Raw genomic sequence first — 18160 nt, 5'->3', positions numbered from 1 at the left:
ACCTTCGCAATTACCCATTTCCCAACACTTAGAATTATTTTCAGTATTTTAAGAAAAAGTCAAAACCGAGGGTTTTTGGAAAAACCTTCGCAATTACCCTTTTGGGGAGAGTCAAAATCGAGGGTTTTTTGAAAAACCTTCGCAATTACCCTTATCCAACACTTAGAATTATTTTCAGTTTTTTTGGGAACAGTCAAACCCTAGGGTTTTGTAAAAAACTTTCGGTGAAAACTCATATCACCGAAGGTTTTATACACCTCTCGAAATTTATTTTTAATAACGAAAAATTTATTCCTCTCGGGACCATTACCGAGAGTTTTATAAAATCCTCGATAAATTTTGTCGGTAAAACTCCCTTTTTCACTAGTGTCTTTTAATTTTTTTAAAATATTCTTTAAATCACGTTAATATTGTTTTAACCATCAAATCACTCCTTTTATTAATAAAATAAAAAATAATATTAAAATAATTTAACAAATTAAAAACTCAAATAACTTATTTTTTTCAATAAATTATGATTTTGAAAACAAAACTTAGAAAAACATTGAAATAACTCATTATATTAACCAGCCTTTATTAATAGAAGGGTAACTTCCTAAAATGTATATTATTCTATTTTTTTATATTTAATTATTGAATGCATAAGTTGTTTTATAGAAAAGGAATAGTGTATTAACAACTATATCCACATCTAAAGCCAATTATTCAATCAAACAACCATAAATTCTTATCTAATTAAAGGACTAGCTAGAATACATGATAAGATTCATACCAAATGATGTTAATTGGATATCATATTAATTGACCTTTCTAATTTTCTAATTATTAATAAAATTAAAAATATATCAAATTACATGTATAAAACTTACAAATTTATTGATTGAATTAAAGTTCAATGAAATGCAATGACTATATAATTTTTTTTTGGAAATGTAACATAATGCCCTAATTCTATTAATGATCAATAAGATGGGCTTAATTCCTTTGATATTAGTATATTTTTTTAATAATTAAAACCGACTATTTTTAATATTTGTAATACATAATCTTCTCAAAAAATTATACAAATTGATTAAACTTTAAAATACACAATTCTATTGTCTCAAATACAATTTAAGTTTAATTTTTTTTAATCGAGTGGACGGTATTGCTGACGAGACTTGTCCGTCGGTATACCCAATTATATGTAGCCAATTTCATGGTATTGACCCCTCAATAATTGACGGTTTTTCTTATAATATATATATAATTTAGATCTGGTTCGATTTAGGTTATTTTAATAATTTTAAATAAAATCAAATATTATTTCACTCTCTTATTATCAATTATATTATTTTATTTATTAATTAAAATAATTAAAATATTAAAATATTCTATATCTTTTAAATTATTTTACCAAAAATAATTAATATCTTCTTAAAATCATCAACAATCATTATTTTTTTCTCACTCTAAATTATTAAAATAATCTTATCCGAACAAGCAAATCATTTTGATTATGAGGTTTTATTTCACTTTTTTTTTTTCAAATATTGAGTTGGGCTTCGAGTTAGGTGGCCTTAAGTTATCTTGCATCTCTTTGATTAGCTTAAATTGTTATAAGTTTTTCTTTTTAATTTAGGAAATTGAATTTAAGACGTTCAAAGTGAAATCAAACCATAATCATTTGATCTGAAGTATATATATGTCTTGTTATTTGTCCTTACATCTTACATTTTCTTTGGCTTTAATTATTGACTTCCATTTTCTTTATTGTTTTTAATGTAAATCGTTTTACTCAACCATTTTTATAATATCGTAATATCTTCTGAATGTTACTTACAATATTTTGGCGTAATTGCATCCAACTTATTCAAAGAGATAAAAATATTGAGCTCGTCTTCTTATTAAGAACATTCTTATTTAAAATGAGTCATGCTAGTTAACCCTGAGCATAAATACTTATAAAAAACATGATTAATAGTGACAATAACATTAAAATTAATTTACAGTGAAATTAATTATTTTTTAAAATAGATTAAAAATATATACTAAATATAGTTAGAAATAGGGTACATAGAATTAGGTTGTGGGTGATTTTATTTACATCTTCCTTCCTTCCTTCAAGGGGAAGTTTCCCTCTAGAGATTGACATGTGGGACAAGTTAGAATGCATACATCTAATCTTTTAGGCATGCTCTTCCAATAGTAACTTTTTATTAAGGATATACTTATAAGTTTTATTGGTGAGACACAAAATATATATATATAGCCTGTATGACAAATTATAATCAATTTATTGACATTTTTGAATAAATATCATACCAATCATATAAACAATAGCTGCCCTTGTCTTGTATTTATTATATCGAATAACAACCACAATATGAGCTACTATATATATAGTTTTTATTATTATTATTACAAGAGAGCTAAGTCCCACCACCACAGAGCTTTCTGGGTCTATCATTCTTTCAAATAATAATAATAATAATAATAAATGGTAGTATGTGCTTTTTGGAGTCAAAATGTTTCATGAATAGTAAGTACATCTTACAAAAAGGTAGAGCACCATGTTGAATGGTCTGTCCAGCATTTGTCTTTTTCTATGTTTTTCTCTTCTTCTTTTGCTTCATGCATGTGCCCTCCTTCCTCCTTCATAACTCCATTCTAGATCACATCTTTAAAGAAATTAATCTATTCTAAGGAATATATATATATTCTTAAGATTTTTATTTTATTAATTTGCTGCCATGAAACCATGCTGGGTTATGGCCTTCTGATCTCCTACTCCTAGCTAGAGAAGGATCTTCTTACATAACTGCAAAAGGACATGATGATCATGACAAATATTAATTAGGGTTTATAAGAAAGCTTTTGCATGCATGTTAGGGTCATGCTTGACAAATTAATAACATGATAAGTTTGTTTATTTGTAAGGGTATATAAAACTCATTTCATTGTTTGTCATAATGGTGAAAACCCATAAAATAATATTTTAATATTCTTTAGAATAATGGGGTTTAATTAAATAATTAGTCTTGCATGAGACATGGTGATTTGAGGGCATACCATACCAGATGTTTGTAGGGCAGCTCTAGCTTGATTGTTTTCTTTAATGGAAAGAACCCAAGTTGTTGTTGGCTATGAAGCCAGACAGGCCAATAAGTCTTTGTCTTTGTTCATCAATATCCCACAAGAGCTGTCCATTGTCCTGAAAGTGATACTTTTGTCAAGACCTTCGATCATGTTTATTTCTTTTTTCTCTACTTTAAAACCCCGTTTCTAATATCTAAGATAATTATACTCGTACTTACTTGAGAAAGAGCTTGTTGGAATAGGAGAGACGATGGATCCGAGAGAGGGAAATTATTATTCGGGATGGTAAATGTGCAAGTGCTGGTTGAATCGCTAAATGTAGGGTTTTCGCAATGATGTGCATTCGGCATGAAGTTGGTCATTCCCTGAATTATATATTTCATAGAAAATTAGGCCAAGTAGTTTGTTACTACTATACTTTAAAACAAAGTTATTAAAATAACCTTGTATTTTTTTTTAATGCTTTTTACCTCATTAGGCAGAAGCATGAAAGCATCCAAGTCATTTCCAAAGTCATAGAACATGGGATTGAATGAAGAGAGCTTCATGGATAGGAACTGAAAAGAGAAAATTGGGGTCAACATGTCTGAATTATGAATATTGAATGTAATAATCAAAACAAACTAATTAATTATTTACCTCTACTTGGTTCTGTAGGGACTGCAAATAATTTATTATTTCATCCAACATGAGGGCCTTCCCAGTTACCTAATTATATGCGTCACATCAATTACTCAAAAATATGGAATAATTTATTATCACATTTAATTCTATTTTAATAATAATATATATCACACATTTGATGAATTTTAATATTTTTTTCTTGTTTTTTAAACATAGTTATTGGGTTCTACATATGCATTTTAACTTCTAAAGGAAACCCATAAATAATAAGTAAATAATGTATTCCTTAACTTTTAAATTATCTTATATAAAATTTGTAAACTTTTTCTAAAAAGAATTTATTCAATTGATATTTTAATTTCATACTTTGAATAATATAACAACTTTTTTTATGCCTAAACATCTATTTAAAATTAAGAAATAATAAGTAATATGACAATTTTTTATAAGTCAACATATATTTAAACTCATATTAAATAAAAATGATTCCATACTTGAAGAGCTCTTGACTATATTTATGTTAGAACACATGCAATAAAAAAAAATACTGTCATAAATTAAATGATTTTCTTTACCTTATCACAACCAGGAACAAGAGCTTGCAATTGCTTCATTTTCTCACTAATTTTTTCTCTCCTAATCTGCAAACAAGGGTATTTTGGTCATTTAACTAAAATTTTACATGACAGTAAAAATTAATTATTGGCAATATGTTACTTGGAAAGTGTGAAAGAGAAGAAAAAGGGTACCCTTTCTGCAAGACTGTGGCTATCTGTAGCTTGGCCCCTTCTAGCTCTTACATGAATATAGCCTTTTGATGAAGGTTCTTCCTTCTTTTCACCCTTATTATTATTAACCTTATTCCCATTTTCCTCATCATTACTAACTTTCTTTTGCTTCTTCTTACCCTTCATAACTTCTCTTACAACCTAATTTATCACAAAAAATATTTTTTTCATTATAAATAACAAAAAATATTTTTTTCATTATAAATAATCACCCTGCATTCTTCTTTTTTAAGGGTAAAATAATCATGCATGTTAGGTTTTTTTTTACCAAGGTTCCCAAAAGGGAAAATTGATTTGGTGGGATGTTCTAATTAAGAATAATTAGTCATCTTGGGAAATATAATCAAATTTTAAAATAAAAAGTAAAAAGTGATTTTTCTCTTTTAGAACTTGTTTGATCAATGGTTATTTGAGACCTTTTTTTTATTTTATAAAAAAATAAATATTTAAGTTTTTAATTTAATAAAATATATTTTTATATTTAAATTTAAATTTAATAAAAATAAAATAAATGTATGATTTGATTGTTAGAATAAAGATATGTGATAATAAAAAGGAGAATTTTTAAAATAATAAATAAAAATCAAACAAGCTCTTAGAACTTGATTGAAATTAATTTTCTTCTTTTTTTTATCCAAAATCGAAAGATTTTATTTCTCTCATCTCATTCTCATATATCAACCAAAAGATTGAGAATGTCTTTTATTAAAAAAAAATAATCTTTAAAATTTTATTTTTTTAAAAACCCAAGTCATACATAAACCCATATAAAATCCAAAAATAACTAGATCAAACAAGCTCTAAAAAAAAGTGTTGAGATTAGATGAATAGATATTTAGTGAATAAAAGAGAAAGATTTTACCTTTGAATGTGCAGAGCTCAATGAAGAAGAAGACCGATCATAAATTTTTCTCTTCTTAGGCATAGAAGTTGCAGATACAAAAGAATTCTGAGTAAACTGATCCCCAACAATAGCACTAGTCTCAGCTTTATAATCAACAACAGATGATATCGAATCAGTACTCTGTTTATTCATCATCTGTTCTTCAGATTTTTCATTAACAATGGTGAATGTATCAGAAACAGGGGCAGGGATGATGCCCTGATGAAAAGAAAGATGAAGATCAGAAGAAGAAATTGGTAACTGATAAAATTGATGATGGGATAGAAAGAAATTAGCATTCTGATCTGAGAAAACAGAATCAATGCATTGTTGTTGTGGGTTATGAGAAAAAGCTGCCATTTGAGGTTTGAAAATGGAGGATTGTTGAGAGAGAAAAGAGGAGAAAAGTGAGTCTGAAACAATGGGAGAGAGAGGTCTGGTTTTATAAACATGGTTCTTGAATTTAGATAGAGACATAGGTCAGTCAGACCGGTCAACACAGGAAAGAAGGATATGGGTTTAAGGTAGTATTTGGGAGAGGTGAATTCTTCATATTTTATTGTTTTTTTATTTAATATTAATAAAGATTATTATTTTATCCAATGGAATTTTAAATGTTTTATATCTATAGAAAATAATCAACCTTATATTAAAAACATAATTGTATATTAAAACGCAAAAATAAAATATTAATAATAATTTAACCGGGATGCATGAAAGTAAAAAAGCAAAATATAAATTGACAAAAATATATTATATTACAACAAAAAATATATAATAATTAAGTTTATTAAGTTTCTATTATGATCTAGATAGTATCTAGAAAATACTAAGTTCCAATCTCCTTAATTACACACACAAAAAACAATATTTATAAATTATTAAATCAGCTTATAATATTAATATTAACTTTTTATTATAGTTTTCTTCTTTTTAAATTGACCACACATAATGAGTAAAAATATTTTTTTAATTTTGTTTTGAAGAAGATAACCAACCAATCTGCATTTAAGTAACTTTAATTTATTTAATACGTAATTAAATAATTATTTTATTATTTGTAGATTTTTATTTTTTTTGAAATTTGACTAGAATTCGGTTTGTTATCGGTGACTATTGGAGATGGGTATCAAAACTCTAGTGTTATACTATCTCCAACCGAAAAATCTATTTTCAAACTTATTTTGGTGTAAAAATTATATCAAATAGTAATTCTACCGAAAAACTCATTCTCAAACTCAAAATAATATTTTTACAATATTCTTCCTTACATTAACTTTTATAACTTTTTAATATCACCTTATATATTTTATAATATTATAAATTACACCATAATATTTTAATATTATCTCGTTATTTTAAATTTAAATTTAATTAATTATAAAAAATCATTAAAAATTTAAAAATTAGAATACACAAACTAAATTAAAATTTATTCATACAAATAAAAAGAAGATAAATTTTCAAATGTTATATTATAGTTTTTGAACATTATTATAAATTCATGTTATATAAAAATATTATATAAATGAATTAAATTATATAGATAAATTAAAATAATACATTATATAAATAAATTTAATGTATAAAATGAACCTAAATTAAGTCTAAGGATTATTTTAAAAAACAAATAAAATTTTGAGTTTCATAAACGATGAAGGAGAGAGAAAATGGGGGAAAACTCATTTTGAGTTTGAGTAATGGTATCGATTGAAGGGAAAAGGGGGTTTTGAATTTGGGTATTAGTATCGGTCGGAGATGGTCTTACTTATCTGATGGATATTTATCTCTATAAGATTCTGTGCATTATTTAATTAGAAATAAATTAAAAAATATTTAACAACCCATTAAAAATTATTTACAATATTATTATCATTTCACTTTTTTTAATGATTTTTTAGTCCATTAATAATATTTTATTTTTATTTTAAACTCTATTTTTCATGTTATGTTTTTGTTCGTTTTAATCTAAATTAATTTTATTTTAGTTGAATTGATTATTTAAAAAAAAAATTGTTATAGAAAAAAATATCATTAATATTGGTTAATATTCATTATAAAATTTTATATTGACAATAAAATAATATAGTGATAAAAATGTAAAATTATTATATAGATAAAGACACTTGATTACTTAATAGTTAAAAAAAACACTTTGCCCATGTTTAAACAATATCCAAAAATATATATGTTTTTCTCCGTCCAAATTTCCTGGAAATAACGCTTGAAATATTTTTAAAAAACTCAATTTTCATTTATAAGAAAGGGTGACATTGAAATGTTTGGATGAAGAGTTTGTTTTTAATATTGGGTTATTTGTATAAAAATATTAGATGAAAATTGGATTATTAAATAAAATAATTAAAACATTTTTCATATTTAAAATTAAAAATTTATATATATTTTAATTAATAAATTAAATAATTTTACTATAATATATATATATATATATATATATATATATATATATATATATATATATATATATATATAATGTCATAAAATGTTAATTAGAGATTAAAACCAAAGATCAAATAAATTCGGTCATATGAGAAACTAAATAATAATTTTAATTTATTTAAAATAAAATAACATATTAGGATCATTTTGGGACTTAGGAAGATGAAACATTTCAAACATATTTAGAATAAGATCTATGATGGCCTTTATATATAGTTTTGTTTACCAATTAAATTCAAACCAATTAAATTTGAGTTGGTTTTTAGTTTTAATTGGTGGGCGCTATGTTTAGTGGTTATTAATTTTTTTTAATTTGAATAATATTTTTAATCTTTCATATTTTATTTGTTTTACCATAATTGTTTTAATAATTAATTTTTTAGTCTAAGTTTTGTCCCAATTTTAACCACAAAAGAGAATAATCCGATCTAAAATTATATTTTTTATATTCTATAAAAAAGTCATTAAAAATTGATTTTTATATTAAAAAATTCTTACAAATATTTTTAATGGTTGGTATGAGTTTTTGACAATTTTGATTATATATGTACGATAAGATAATCAGATATCATTTTGTAAAACATTTTTGCAGCGTTAAATTGATTGTATATGAAATGAGCCTATATAATAAATGTGGCTTTCTTTTAATGTAACTTACTTATATTTCCGTCCAACTATAAGAAACAAATTATCCAGATATTCTTAAGATATAGCAAAAGCTTGATTGTCGATGCAGCATTTGATAAACCTAATGCGAAATATTTTCAATTCTCCTTAATTAGGTTCTAAGTTCGAGTCCATTAGGCATTACTATTACTTTTGACACGTTTAATATTTTTTTTAGAACGTTGAGTTCCGCATCTCCTTTGGAGGGCGACTAATGCCCATGGTTTGAGCACATAGCCTGCAAATCTACTCAACCAATTTAACCAAACAAGCGGAACTGACAGTCGTATGACGTCTAGTTAAATTTGTTTGCGGGTTATATGTTTAATTCGCAGGAATTAGTCGTTCTCCGAAGTTGGAGAACTCAATGTTCTTAAAAGAAAACGGGTGAATCCGTATATGATTATAAAACGGTCAATAGCAACAGTTGAATTATGCGTCGTTATTGGATCAAAATGAATGAAAATTATTGTCACTAAATTAGATAAATAGCGACAGTAATTAGACCTATTGTTAATTGTCATTTTTGCTTTAAAAATCAATATTATTTTTTTCTTGAGTTAATAACCACGCACAAATAAAAACCATCAATAACTGGTTTATAACTTTTATACAAGTTCTAAGTAGGTTTAACTCTAATATTTTATTGATCCAAAAATCTTCTCAATATATTGTTTTAGTTATGTTACTAAAAGTAAAGATTTTTTTTTGTTTTGTTAAGATTTATACAAAAAAATAGTAGTTTACATTTTGCATAAATCTATTCTCTAATTATACTAATTTTTATTTTACGAAGTTATCATTCTCACTGCAACAGTCGTGATTCCAAATTGTTTTCAGTGTGAATTAAATTCAAAGATATTTGACATTCATTTAACTTTTGTCATTTTAAGTTACCATAATGGTTACTTGTACCAAGAGGGTATAAAAACAAAACTTAACAAAAATTATAATATTATGAAATAATTCTTAATTAAATAATCTAAATTATCGTTTAAGATTAGGTTGATATGCCTTATGCCAGATGGCATCCGGAAATTATTTCTAAGAAATTTTGGCCGACATTTGTTATTGCGACGAACACCAAAAGTCCAAATTTGAATGAAAAAGGAGAGGATAGTAAGGCCTTTCTCATGCTTAATACATCTCCTTCCCATGAATCATGAACTTATTATACAACATATTTGAATCCCTTCTTATACTCTTATCTTGTCTTCTCTTAGATGGGAAAGTTAGGTATAAAGAATAAAGTTGTTCAATAAATGCATTTATTACCCTCGCTTAATTACACACATCCACTTCTTATATGATTTATCATCTTTTTTTCTCATAAAATATAAGAAAAAAAACAATTTTACCCAATATATTTGAAGCTTAATTATGTGTCAAAACTACTACAAACGTCATGAAAATTAATGAGTATGTTCAACACAAGGATATATTCCTTTGAAATCTCTTACTTTGTCGATAACTTGTAAACCCTAACATCAATTGTTCTTTAACAATTTGAGCTTGGAATCATGAAGTCCGTTCGACAATTGTATCCAACAAACCTTAGCTGGCCGATTGTGATCAAAATGACTAACTAGTTTTGTCGGCTCGGGCTTGTACGTACATACATTGAAGTCGGTACTCGTGGAAGGAAAGAAGTGAAGAAAATGCTCTTGGATTATGGGGACAATATCAATAAAGTGACCTACTTAGTGCAAAATCTTTCCAATTTCAATACTCACTTACCGGTACTATCATAAAGAAAGATTAACAATACATATATATAGGGAGAGAGATGCATGGTTCAATATGCAACCATATCTTTGGTACTTAACCAAATCTAGTGTTTATATTTATTTTTTTAATTTAGAAGGTTAGCAAGACTTTACCGTCATCATGGTCCTCCAAGACATTTATAGTGAAAAATGAACTCTTTTTACCCCCAATGAGTTTAATTATATATTTAATACAAGCAAATGTAACTCATATTCAAGTTAAATATAGTATCGTCTTCACAAAAACAATTGTTTTGAAAAACCATTTTTCTTTAAAAAATCTTCTTTCTAATTTAAAATGATGAACAACATATTTTGAAGATGTCTTTAATTAAATATAATTGTTATTGATAAGAAACAATAACAGAGTTGTTGCACAACAGTTGGTTTGATAAGAAAAATACTTTGATAATATGATCCTTCCTTTGAGTTTGATGACTTACCGATATGTGTTTTGGAGTGTCAATATCATCAGTAGAACGCAGTAACTCTCGGTAAGTGTTTGCGAGTTATGAACTCAAACGGCGAGAATTAATCGCATTTCGAAAGAGAGGTAAAATACAGCATTAGAAGAAAAAAAAATCCATAATAGTTTTGCGTTCTTTTATTTTTTTTATTTGATGGTTTTTTTTATTTTATATTTTTAAATGTCTCAAATTTAACATCAGACAACATATATAACCAAATCCAGCCTAATGAGGCATCTCATATCTCAGCCCATTCAAAACCAAGCCATGCTAACAAGTAAAACAATGGGCCAATCCATATCACAATTAAACCATCAAAACCAGCCCATGCTAACATATATGTTTTTGGGCCGGCCTTTAAAATTTGGATCAAGATTAAAAACATCTTCAGCCTCTTTCATAACTATAATTATTAAGGGAGATGCTTTTCCCACCTCCTCTATCACTCCTTACTCAACTCCAAAATGTCTTATTTATCCCTACCATCTTTATATATTTATATTTCTTATTTTATTTATTTTATTTTATTTAATTATTAAGTTTTTTTATTAAATATAATTAATTAATTAATTTTTAGTATTTTTTTTAACTTTATTTATTTAATTAAAAATACAAAATATTATTATTTTTATATTATAATTATTTAAAATATATTAAATATTTAAATGTTTACTAATTTAATAAAATATAAATATTTAAAATTTTATTATATTAATTATATATTTTTTTAAAATACTTATAAAAATCAATTTTTTTTTATAATGTTTGACTAATTATTAAAATATAATATAAGTAAAATATTATGATTAAATTAATTATTAATTATTATTTAATAGATAATATTATTTATAAAAATATTAATAATTATTAATATTATGTTTGACTAATTATTAATATATAATATTATTAATTAAAATTAAAAATAATTATTAATATATAATATTATTAATTAAAATTAAAAATATTATGTTTGACTAATTATTAGTATATAATATTATTAATTAAAATACTATGATTAGACTAATTATTAATTATTATTTAATAAATAATTTTTATAAGTATTTTAATATATATATATATAATTAATATAATAAAATATTAAATATTTATATTTTATGAAATTAATAAACATTTCAATATTTAATATATTTTAAATAATTATAATATAAAAATAATAATATTTTATATTTTTAATTAAATAAATAAAGTTAAAAAATATTAAAAATTAATTAATTATATTTAATAAAAAAAACTTAATAATTAAATAAAATAAGTAAAATAAATAAAATAAGAAATATAAATATATAAAGGTGGTAGGGATAAATAAGTTATTTTTGAATTAATTAAAAAGTGAAACGGAAGGTGGGAAAAGCAATTTGCAATTATTAATCCAAATGTAGGTAAGGAGAAAGAGCCTACCTAAGTGGTAGAAACTATATATTGTAATTTTTTTTTTATTTATATCGTATATTGTATAGAAGTATATTGTATAGAATATGTTCAAAAAATATTAATATAAATTTATTTAAAAAAAAGTTCATAATGACTAAGTGTGTTTAATTAAAAATCAAAAGTTAATTATTAATAATTTAATTAATTATTATTTATTTACTTATAAATATTATATATATATATTTTAATTTATAAATATTATTTTGGTATTTGGGTATATACCCATATTCTGAAAATATTGCCTTTCTCGTCCGGATAATTTCATAATGATACCATACCTAACCATTTTAATATTTTAAAATACGTTATTTTAGATGGGAGGTGTTTTTCTCACCCCTCTATTATTTCATCACCGGTCTCAATCCTCAATCACCTCCAAAATTACTTATTTATCATATCATTTTTATATATTTACCTTTCTTATTTTATTTATTTTACTTATTTTATTTTATTTAATTATTAAGTTTTTTATCGTTGAATATAATTAATTAATTTTTAATATGTTTTTTCTATTTTATTTATTTAATTAAAAATATAAATTATTATTATTTTTATATTATAATTGTTTAAAATATATGGAATATTGAAGTGTGTCCTAATTTAATAAAATATAAATATTTTATATTTTATTATATTAATAATATATATTTTTAAATACTTATAAAAATAATATTTGAATGATTCAATTTTTTTTATAAATAAAATTATCTATTATAAATAATAAATAAGATAAAGTCTTTAATATATTATATATTAATAATTACTTAAATTAAATATAATGTTTTACTCAATATTATATATACGATAACATTTGTATAATATTTTTAATAATATTTTTTATTAAAATATTTCATATTTAACTTTTTTAAATATTTTTTAAATATTTATTTTATAAAAGAAATGTTATTTTATTTTAATTAATTTATTATAACTTTATTATTAATATATAATATTTAAAATTAATTATATATCTTTAGATTTTTTATCTTTTAATTTCTTAATATTAAGTATTTTGACCTTAAAAAAGAGCATGTAATAATAGAAAAAAAAATACATCAAAATAAATAAAAATATAAAAATACAAATACTAATCGATATTTCCTCCAAATGTTGCATTGTCGTTAGGTCCTGTACTCGTTATTTCGTACCACAAATTAGCACGTGTTATATAACTAGTTGCCCATCCTTTAGCTTCGTCAGATGAATGATTACACCACCACATTGGAAAGGGTGGTACAGGGTAATGAGAGTGTAAAAAAACTTGCACGAAGTGTTGGCCAACATGGGCGATAGCTATTTCTCGGCGCTCTTGGTCTGGAACTGGAGGGAACCTTAATGGCAAGTGAGTAAAACAACTCCAAGTATTCTCACCAAATGTATGCAGTACAAGGTTGTACCTTGATGCTATGACAATTCCTAAAGTCATAGAGTCCATCCAATGCCTCTCTGGTGTCGGTTGCTCGAAATATTTTAATAAAGATAATAGATTATCTTCCATTTCCCGATCTGGATAAAGCTGATCATATTGACGCTTATTTTGTCGAATCTCCTTCATAAGATCGTATCGTACTTGAAACCAACCTTCTTCACTATACCCGATTAGTGCAGCTATCACCCTAAATCCACAATGACCGTCAGGTTCAACATCAACAATATGAAAAATATAACGCTGCATAACCGTAGATAATTTCTCAATGTAGGTATCAAGGATGGGTGGAACGGGAGAGTGATCATGGGTCGACAAAGTATTGCGAACCCCGAACCCCCTTCCACGTCCTCTCTTTCGAGATGTTGCATTCGTTTGAGTGGCCCTAAATCCTGAAGTGGATATATCTGCAAAAGAAAGTATGCGGCGTCTGCTTTGCTCATCTTTTTCTGTAGGTCGACCTCTATATTCCGTATTGTACGAAGGGGCTCGAACTGTACTTTGAGATGGATCCGCCATATTAAAAAATCGATCTATCATTTGCTCTCGCATTTGTGGATCCATCCCATCTAATATCTCAACAACCTTAGATGTCATGTTGGCTCGTGCTCCGTCGTACCCATGACCGTTCATAGACAACCTCCTCCAATGAGCGTTGATAATCTATATTGGAATTGGAATGGAAAGAAACCGATAATGTGCAAGATCATGCTGCAAGGCAATCCGTATATTATTTTAATTGAACAGTTGCATGTGTCGACTAGTTGGTGAGATGCTTCCTCGACGCATTTCAACTCATCATAAATAAACTCCATTGCCTGTAGTGAAATTCGACACCTTACTTGATAAAAAAATGTCGTCATGTAAATGTATATGGCATGGAATGTTGTGAGATCCCTCGAACGACTTTTGAATTTCCCATAACTGATTTGTTAACATCTTGTGTATTTTTATAAAAGATGTTTCCAGGGATGACATGGTATCTCCCAAATACATTTTAAGTCTCGCATGTGCCCTTTCTGCCCTGAAATAGAAAAATGCATTGTGTTTTAATAATGGTTGGAATTTAAATAGTACAATATTTAAAGTTAAAAAGTGACTATACATTTGACTTGAATTACTCCCGAGGTGCATACATGTATCAATCCATGCTGAAACAAACCGTTCTTTGTAAGAGTGCAACCATGTCTCCCAAAGGTAATTCAGGGCACCCTGGAATCGTCTATACTTCTCGCGCATGACTTCCCACTTATGATGGTAAGACCATTGTGTGGATTAATTAATGAGAGAGTGCAATGACACATTAAACTTGTTCCACTTTAGACCAAGCATAGGCCTACATTTTTTCATTACGCACTGGTTTATGTGCCAAATACAGAGGATGTGATGTTTCGTAGGAAAACATATTTCAATGACATTAATAAGCGCCATATCCCGATTTGAAACAAACACCGATGGCAATCATGTCCCCTTTTCAAGCATCCACTTCTTTAAGGTACCTAATGCCCATGTTAGTTGCTCTTCCCTCTCATTGCTTAGATATGCGAACATAAGTGAGTAAGTTCGCATTGTGGATGTGATACCCATAACCTCCAACAGTGGTGAGCGATACTCATTGGTCTTATATGTGGCATCAATGATCAACACGGATGGATAATTGACAAAAAGTAACAGACTTTTAGGGTGAACCCAAAGAATATCCGTGATTTCATTAGTGTCTGAATTTGTACGGTAATCATGGATGTAATTTTTTTAATTAACTGCTCCAAGACATACTGGACTTGATTTAGGCCGGCCCGTTTAGCGGATTTATTTGTGAAAATGGCATTGTAAATGGTTTTGATCCTTGTAGTGTTTGACGAGTCTCTTTGTTTCAATATATTAAGAACTTCACGAGGTGCGGTGCTATTGGCCATGTCGAGCACAAACTGTCACTCCATTGGTTTTAACTTAGACGGGTACTCATGACCATACATAGATTCTACTGATGGATGGTTATGGAAATCACATACAACCCTTAAACGTCACATCACATCTTCTGGAGGTATTGGTATACCTCGCAGCTCGAATGGGCATTCACATTTTTGTGTGCCTGTTTTCCTTTTAAAAGATTTCCCATTAACAAAATACTGTGGCAGTTTGTATTTTCCTCCTCTTTCACACATTAAATGACACTTTGGCAATTTACCGCATTTTTAAATTAGCAGAATTTTTAATCACTACCACAATGTATAAGCGCGATTGTTGTTGGAGATGCTCTCCCCACTAGTAACATCATTCTCAAATGACCAACTATATAACTATATGAAAATGAACCGTGCCAAAATTGTGGTTATTCATTATGTTAGAAGTATATTTGATTTTTCAGTGAGTTATTGGCCGGCCCTAATATAAGACAATCTATTATTAAAAATATTATGTTTTGACTAATTATTAATATATAATATTTTAAAGACTTTATTTTATATATGTTATATGTGATAGATAATTTTATTTATAAAAAAAATTGAATCATTCCATTAGTTTTTATAAGTATTTTAATATATATATATATAATTAATATAATAAAATATAAAATATTTATATTTTATTAAATTAGTATACACTTCAATATTTAATATATTTTAAATAATTATAATATAAAAATAATAATATTTTGTATTTTTAATTAAATAAATAAAGTAAAAAAATTATTAAAAATTAATTAATTAATTATATTTAATGATAAAAAACTTAATAATTAAATAAAATAAAAAATAAATATTTAAAAGTGATAGAGATAAATAAGTAATTTTGAAGATGAGTGAGACCTGAGACCAGATGTGTGAGAATATGAAGGGTGGAAAAATAATTTGCATTTTAGATATACTAATAATATTAATAATTTTAACAATAAACCCTAAACATAAACCCTAATATAAGATTATATTATATACCAAATAAGATTAGTTTTGTTTAATATTTATTTGTATATATTTAACTCCATTTTTATAAAATTAAAATATAAAAATGTTTATATGTGTGAATACAAATTTAGAAATTTAAGAAAAATAATATTGATTAAGAGATTAAAATGAATTGAAATTAAAAAAAAAAAAACTTGTGAATTTGTATGATATATATATATTTTTAGTAAACAGCTTACTGTAATTTCATTCAAAAAAAAAATTCAAAAGATCAAGTATAAATGTCTACACAAACTTAGCCCAATGATTTCATAAAAGAAAAAATAAAGAAAACAGTACTTGCAGCATTATTACATAGTTTATGTAGCTACCATGTATATTAATTATTAGTAGAAAAGGAGTGGGACCTTTGTTATTTGAAAATAATTTTGTGTATTATTAATTTCGATCTTCTTCCACTCTATTCTATATGTTTTCAATGCCTCAAATAATGTTACCCCATATCTGACCTAATTCGGTCCTCTACCCACATGCCGGCATGTCTGTTTGCCCCATTTTTGCATGGGAAATAAAAATAAAATAAAATAATAATTTTTTTTTTTATTAAAATAGCCTCTCAACTTATAACTAATGATCAAATAAGTTTGGTAAGAACAATATATGTCTAATTAGTTCTCATTCCTTGAGTTTTTCTATCCGAATTGTCATGACTGAGATGTGAGTTTTTTGGTTTCACCTATAATTGGCCGAAAAGGGAACACCATAGCTACCACTAATAAAAATAATTCAGTTTATTTTTATATTTTATAGAAAAATAGATTTATTTCTTTATTATATAAAATTTAAATATATTAAATTATATATACAGTATAAAGTATAATTTCTTTGGATATCAATAATGATATAATTATTGTCCCTAGTCGTGTTGTTTTATTAAAATGTCTAATCATTTCAACCAATAGTAACATATTGAAGGTAATTAATTTATTATATGTATAAGAGTTTTGGTGAATAGTCTAGATTTATCGTGGGGATAATTTTCGATAAGTTATTAGGACAATATTTGGTGTACTGTACAAAATATGACTACCACACATCATGAGCTTACTTATATTTCTATATGTATGACATATTTGATTCTCAATCCAATGGGTTTGTCAGTCGAATTAGATATAAAAAGAGATTAAATATGAGAAGAAGTTCCTCACACAACTAAGTTTTGTTTATAGTAGAACATAAATAATGTTCTCATCTAAGCAACACGTTATGCGTTAATAAGACATAGATAATTTTCGTGTGGAACATTGTTACAATTTCTTTGTTAAGATTATTTCATATTATTTTTGTTATGAGAACTTTTGAGTAAAAGATTCTATCAAATATCTCATTTTTAAATAGAGCGTTATTTACGATGTAATTCTTGTGGATAATATGTGCATTAAAAATGTTACATTATGATAAGTCGTGTGTCATAAGAAAGTAAAATTAGCGACTCACTTACTTTTGCATTATCAAGGATCACTAGTATCTCAAATTTTGTGGAGTATGAAATAAATTCACTAGTTGATGCCCGAGTCTTTAAATAGAGTTGCTATGAAAGTTTGGATTGAGACGACTTAATATTTGGGTTACCATCCCGATTAT

General features: G+C 25.8%; 1 protein-coding gene across 1 annotated transcript; it reads right to left on the bottom strand.

The window, feature by feature from the left end:
* Positions 1–2385: 2385 nt before the first annotated feature.
* Positions 2386–5733, bottom strand: LOC124944851 (transcription factor bHLH137-like). The gene is made up of 8 exons (XM_047485196.1): positions 5353–5733; positions 4452–4631; positions 4278–4343; positions 3718–3786; positions 3549–3635; positions 3297–3443; positions 3052–3193; positions 2386–2800 (listed from the first exon to the last, which is right to left on the bottom strand). The coding sequence occupies exons 1-7, from the start codon at positions 5731–5733 to the stop codon at positions 3095–3097; spliced, it is 1029 nt and encodes a 342-aa protein (XP_047341152.1). The 3' UTR covers positions 2386–2800; positions 3052–3094.
* Positions 5734–18160: the final 12427 nt, after the last annotated feature.

The sequence above is a fragment of the Impatiens glandulifera genome, chromosome 7 (assembly GCF_907164915.1).
Source record: "Impatiens glandulifera chromosome 7, dImpGla2.1, whole genome shotgun sequence".
Classification (NCBI taxonomy): Eukaryota; Viridiplantae; Streptophyta; class Magnoliopsida; order Ericales; family Balsaminaceae; genus Impatiens; species Impatiens glandulifera.
Note: the sequence above shows the minus strand (reverse complement) of the source record. Positions and strands in the feature narration are given on the sequence as shown.

Excerpts from the sequence above, each read along its gene's own strand:
- LOC124944851 (XM_047485196.1), bottom strand. The coding sequence starts at position 5,733 with ATGGCAGCTTTTTCTCATAACCCACAACAACAATGCATTGATTCTGTT. Across the intron at positions 3,787-4,277 it reads TTGTTCCTGGTTGTGATAAG|GTAACTGGGAAGGCCCTCAT; the intron begins GTAAAGAAAATC and ends GCATATAATTAG. Across the intron at positions 3,194-3,296 it reads TCCAACAAGCTCTTTCTCAA|GACAATGGACAGCTCTTGTG; the intron begins GTAAGTACGAGT and ends TATCACTTTCAG.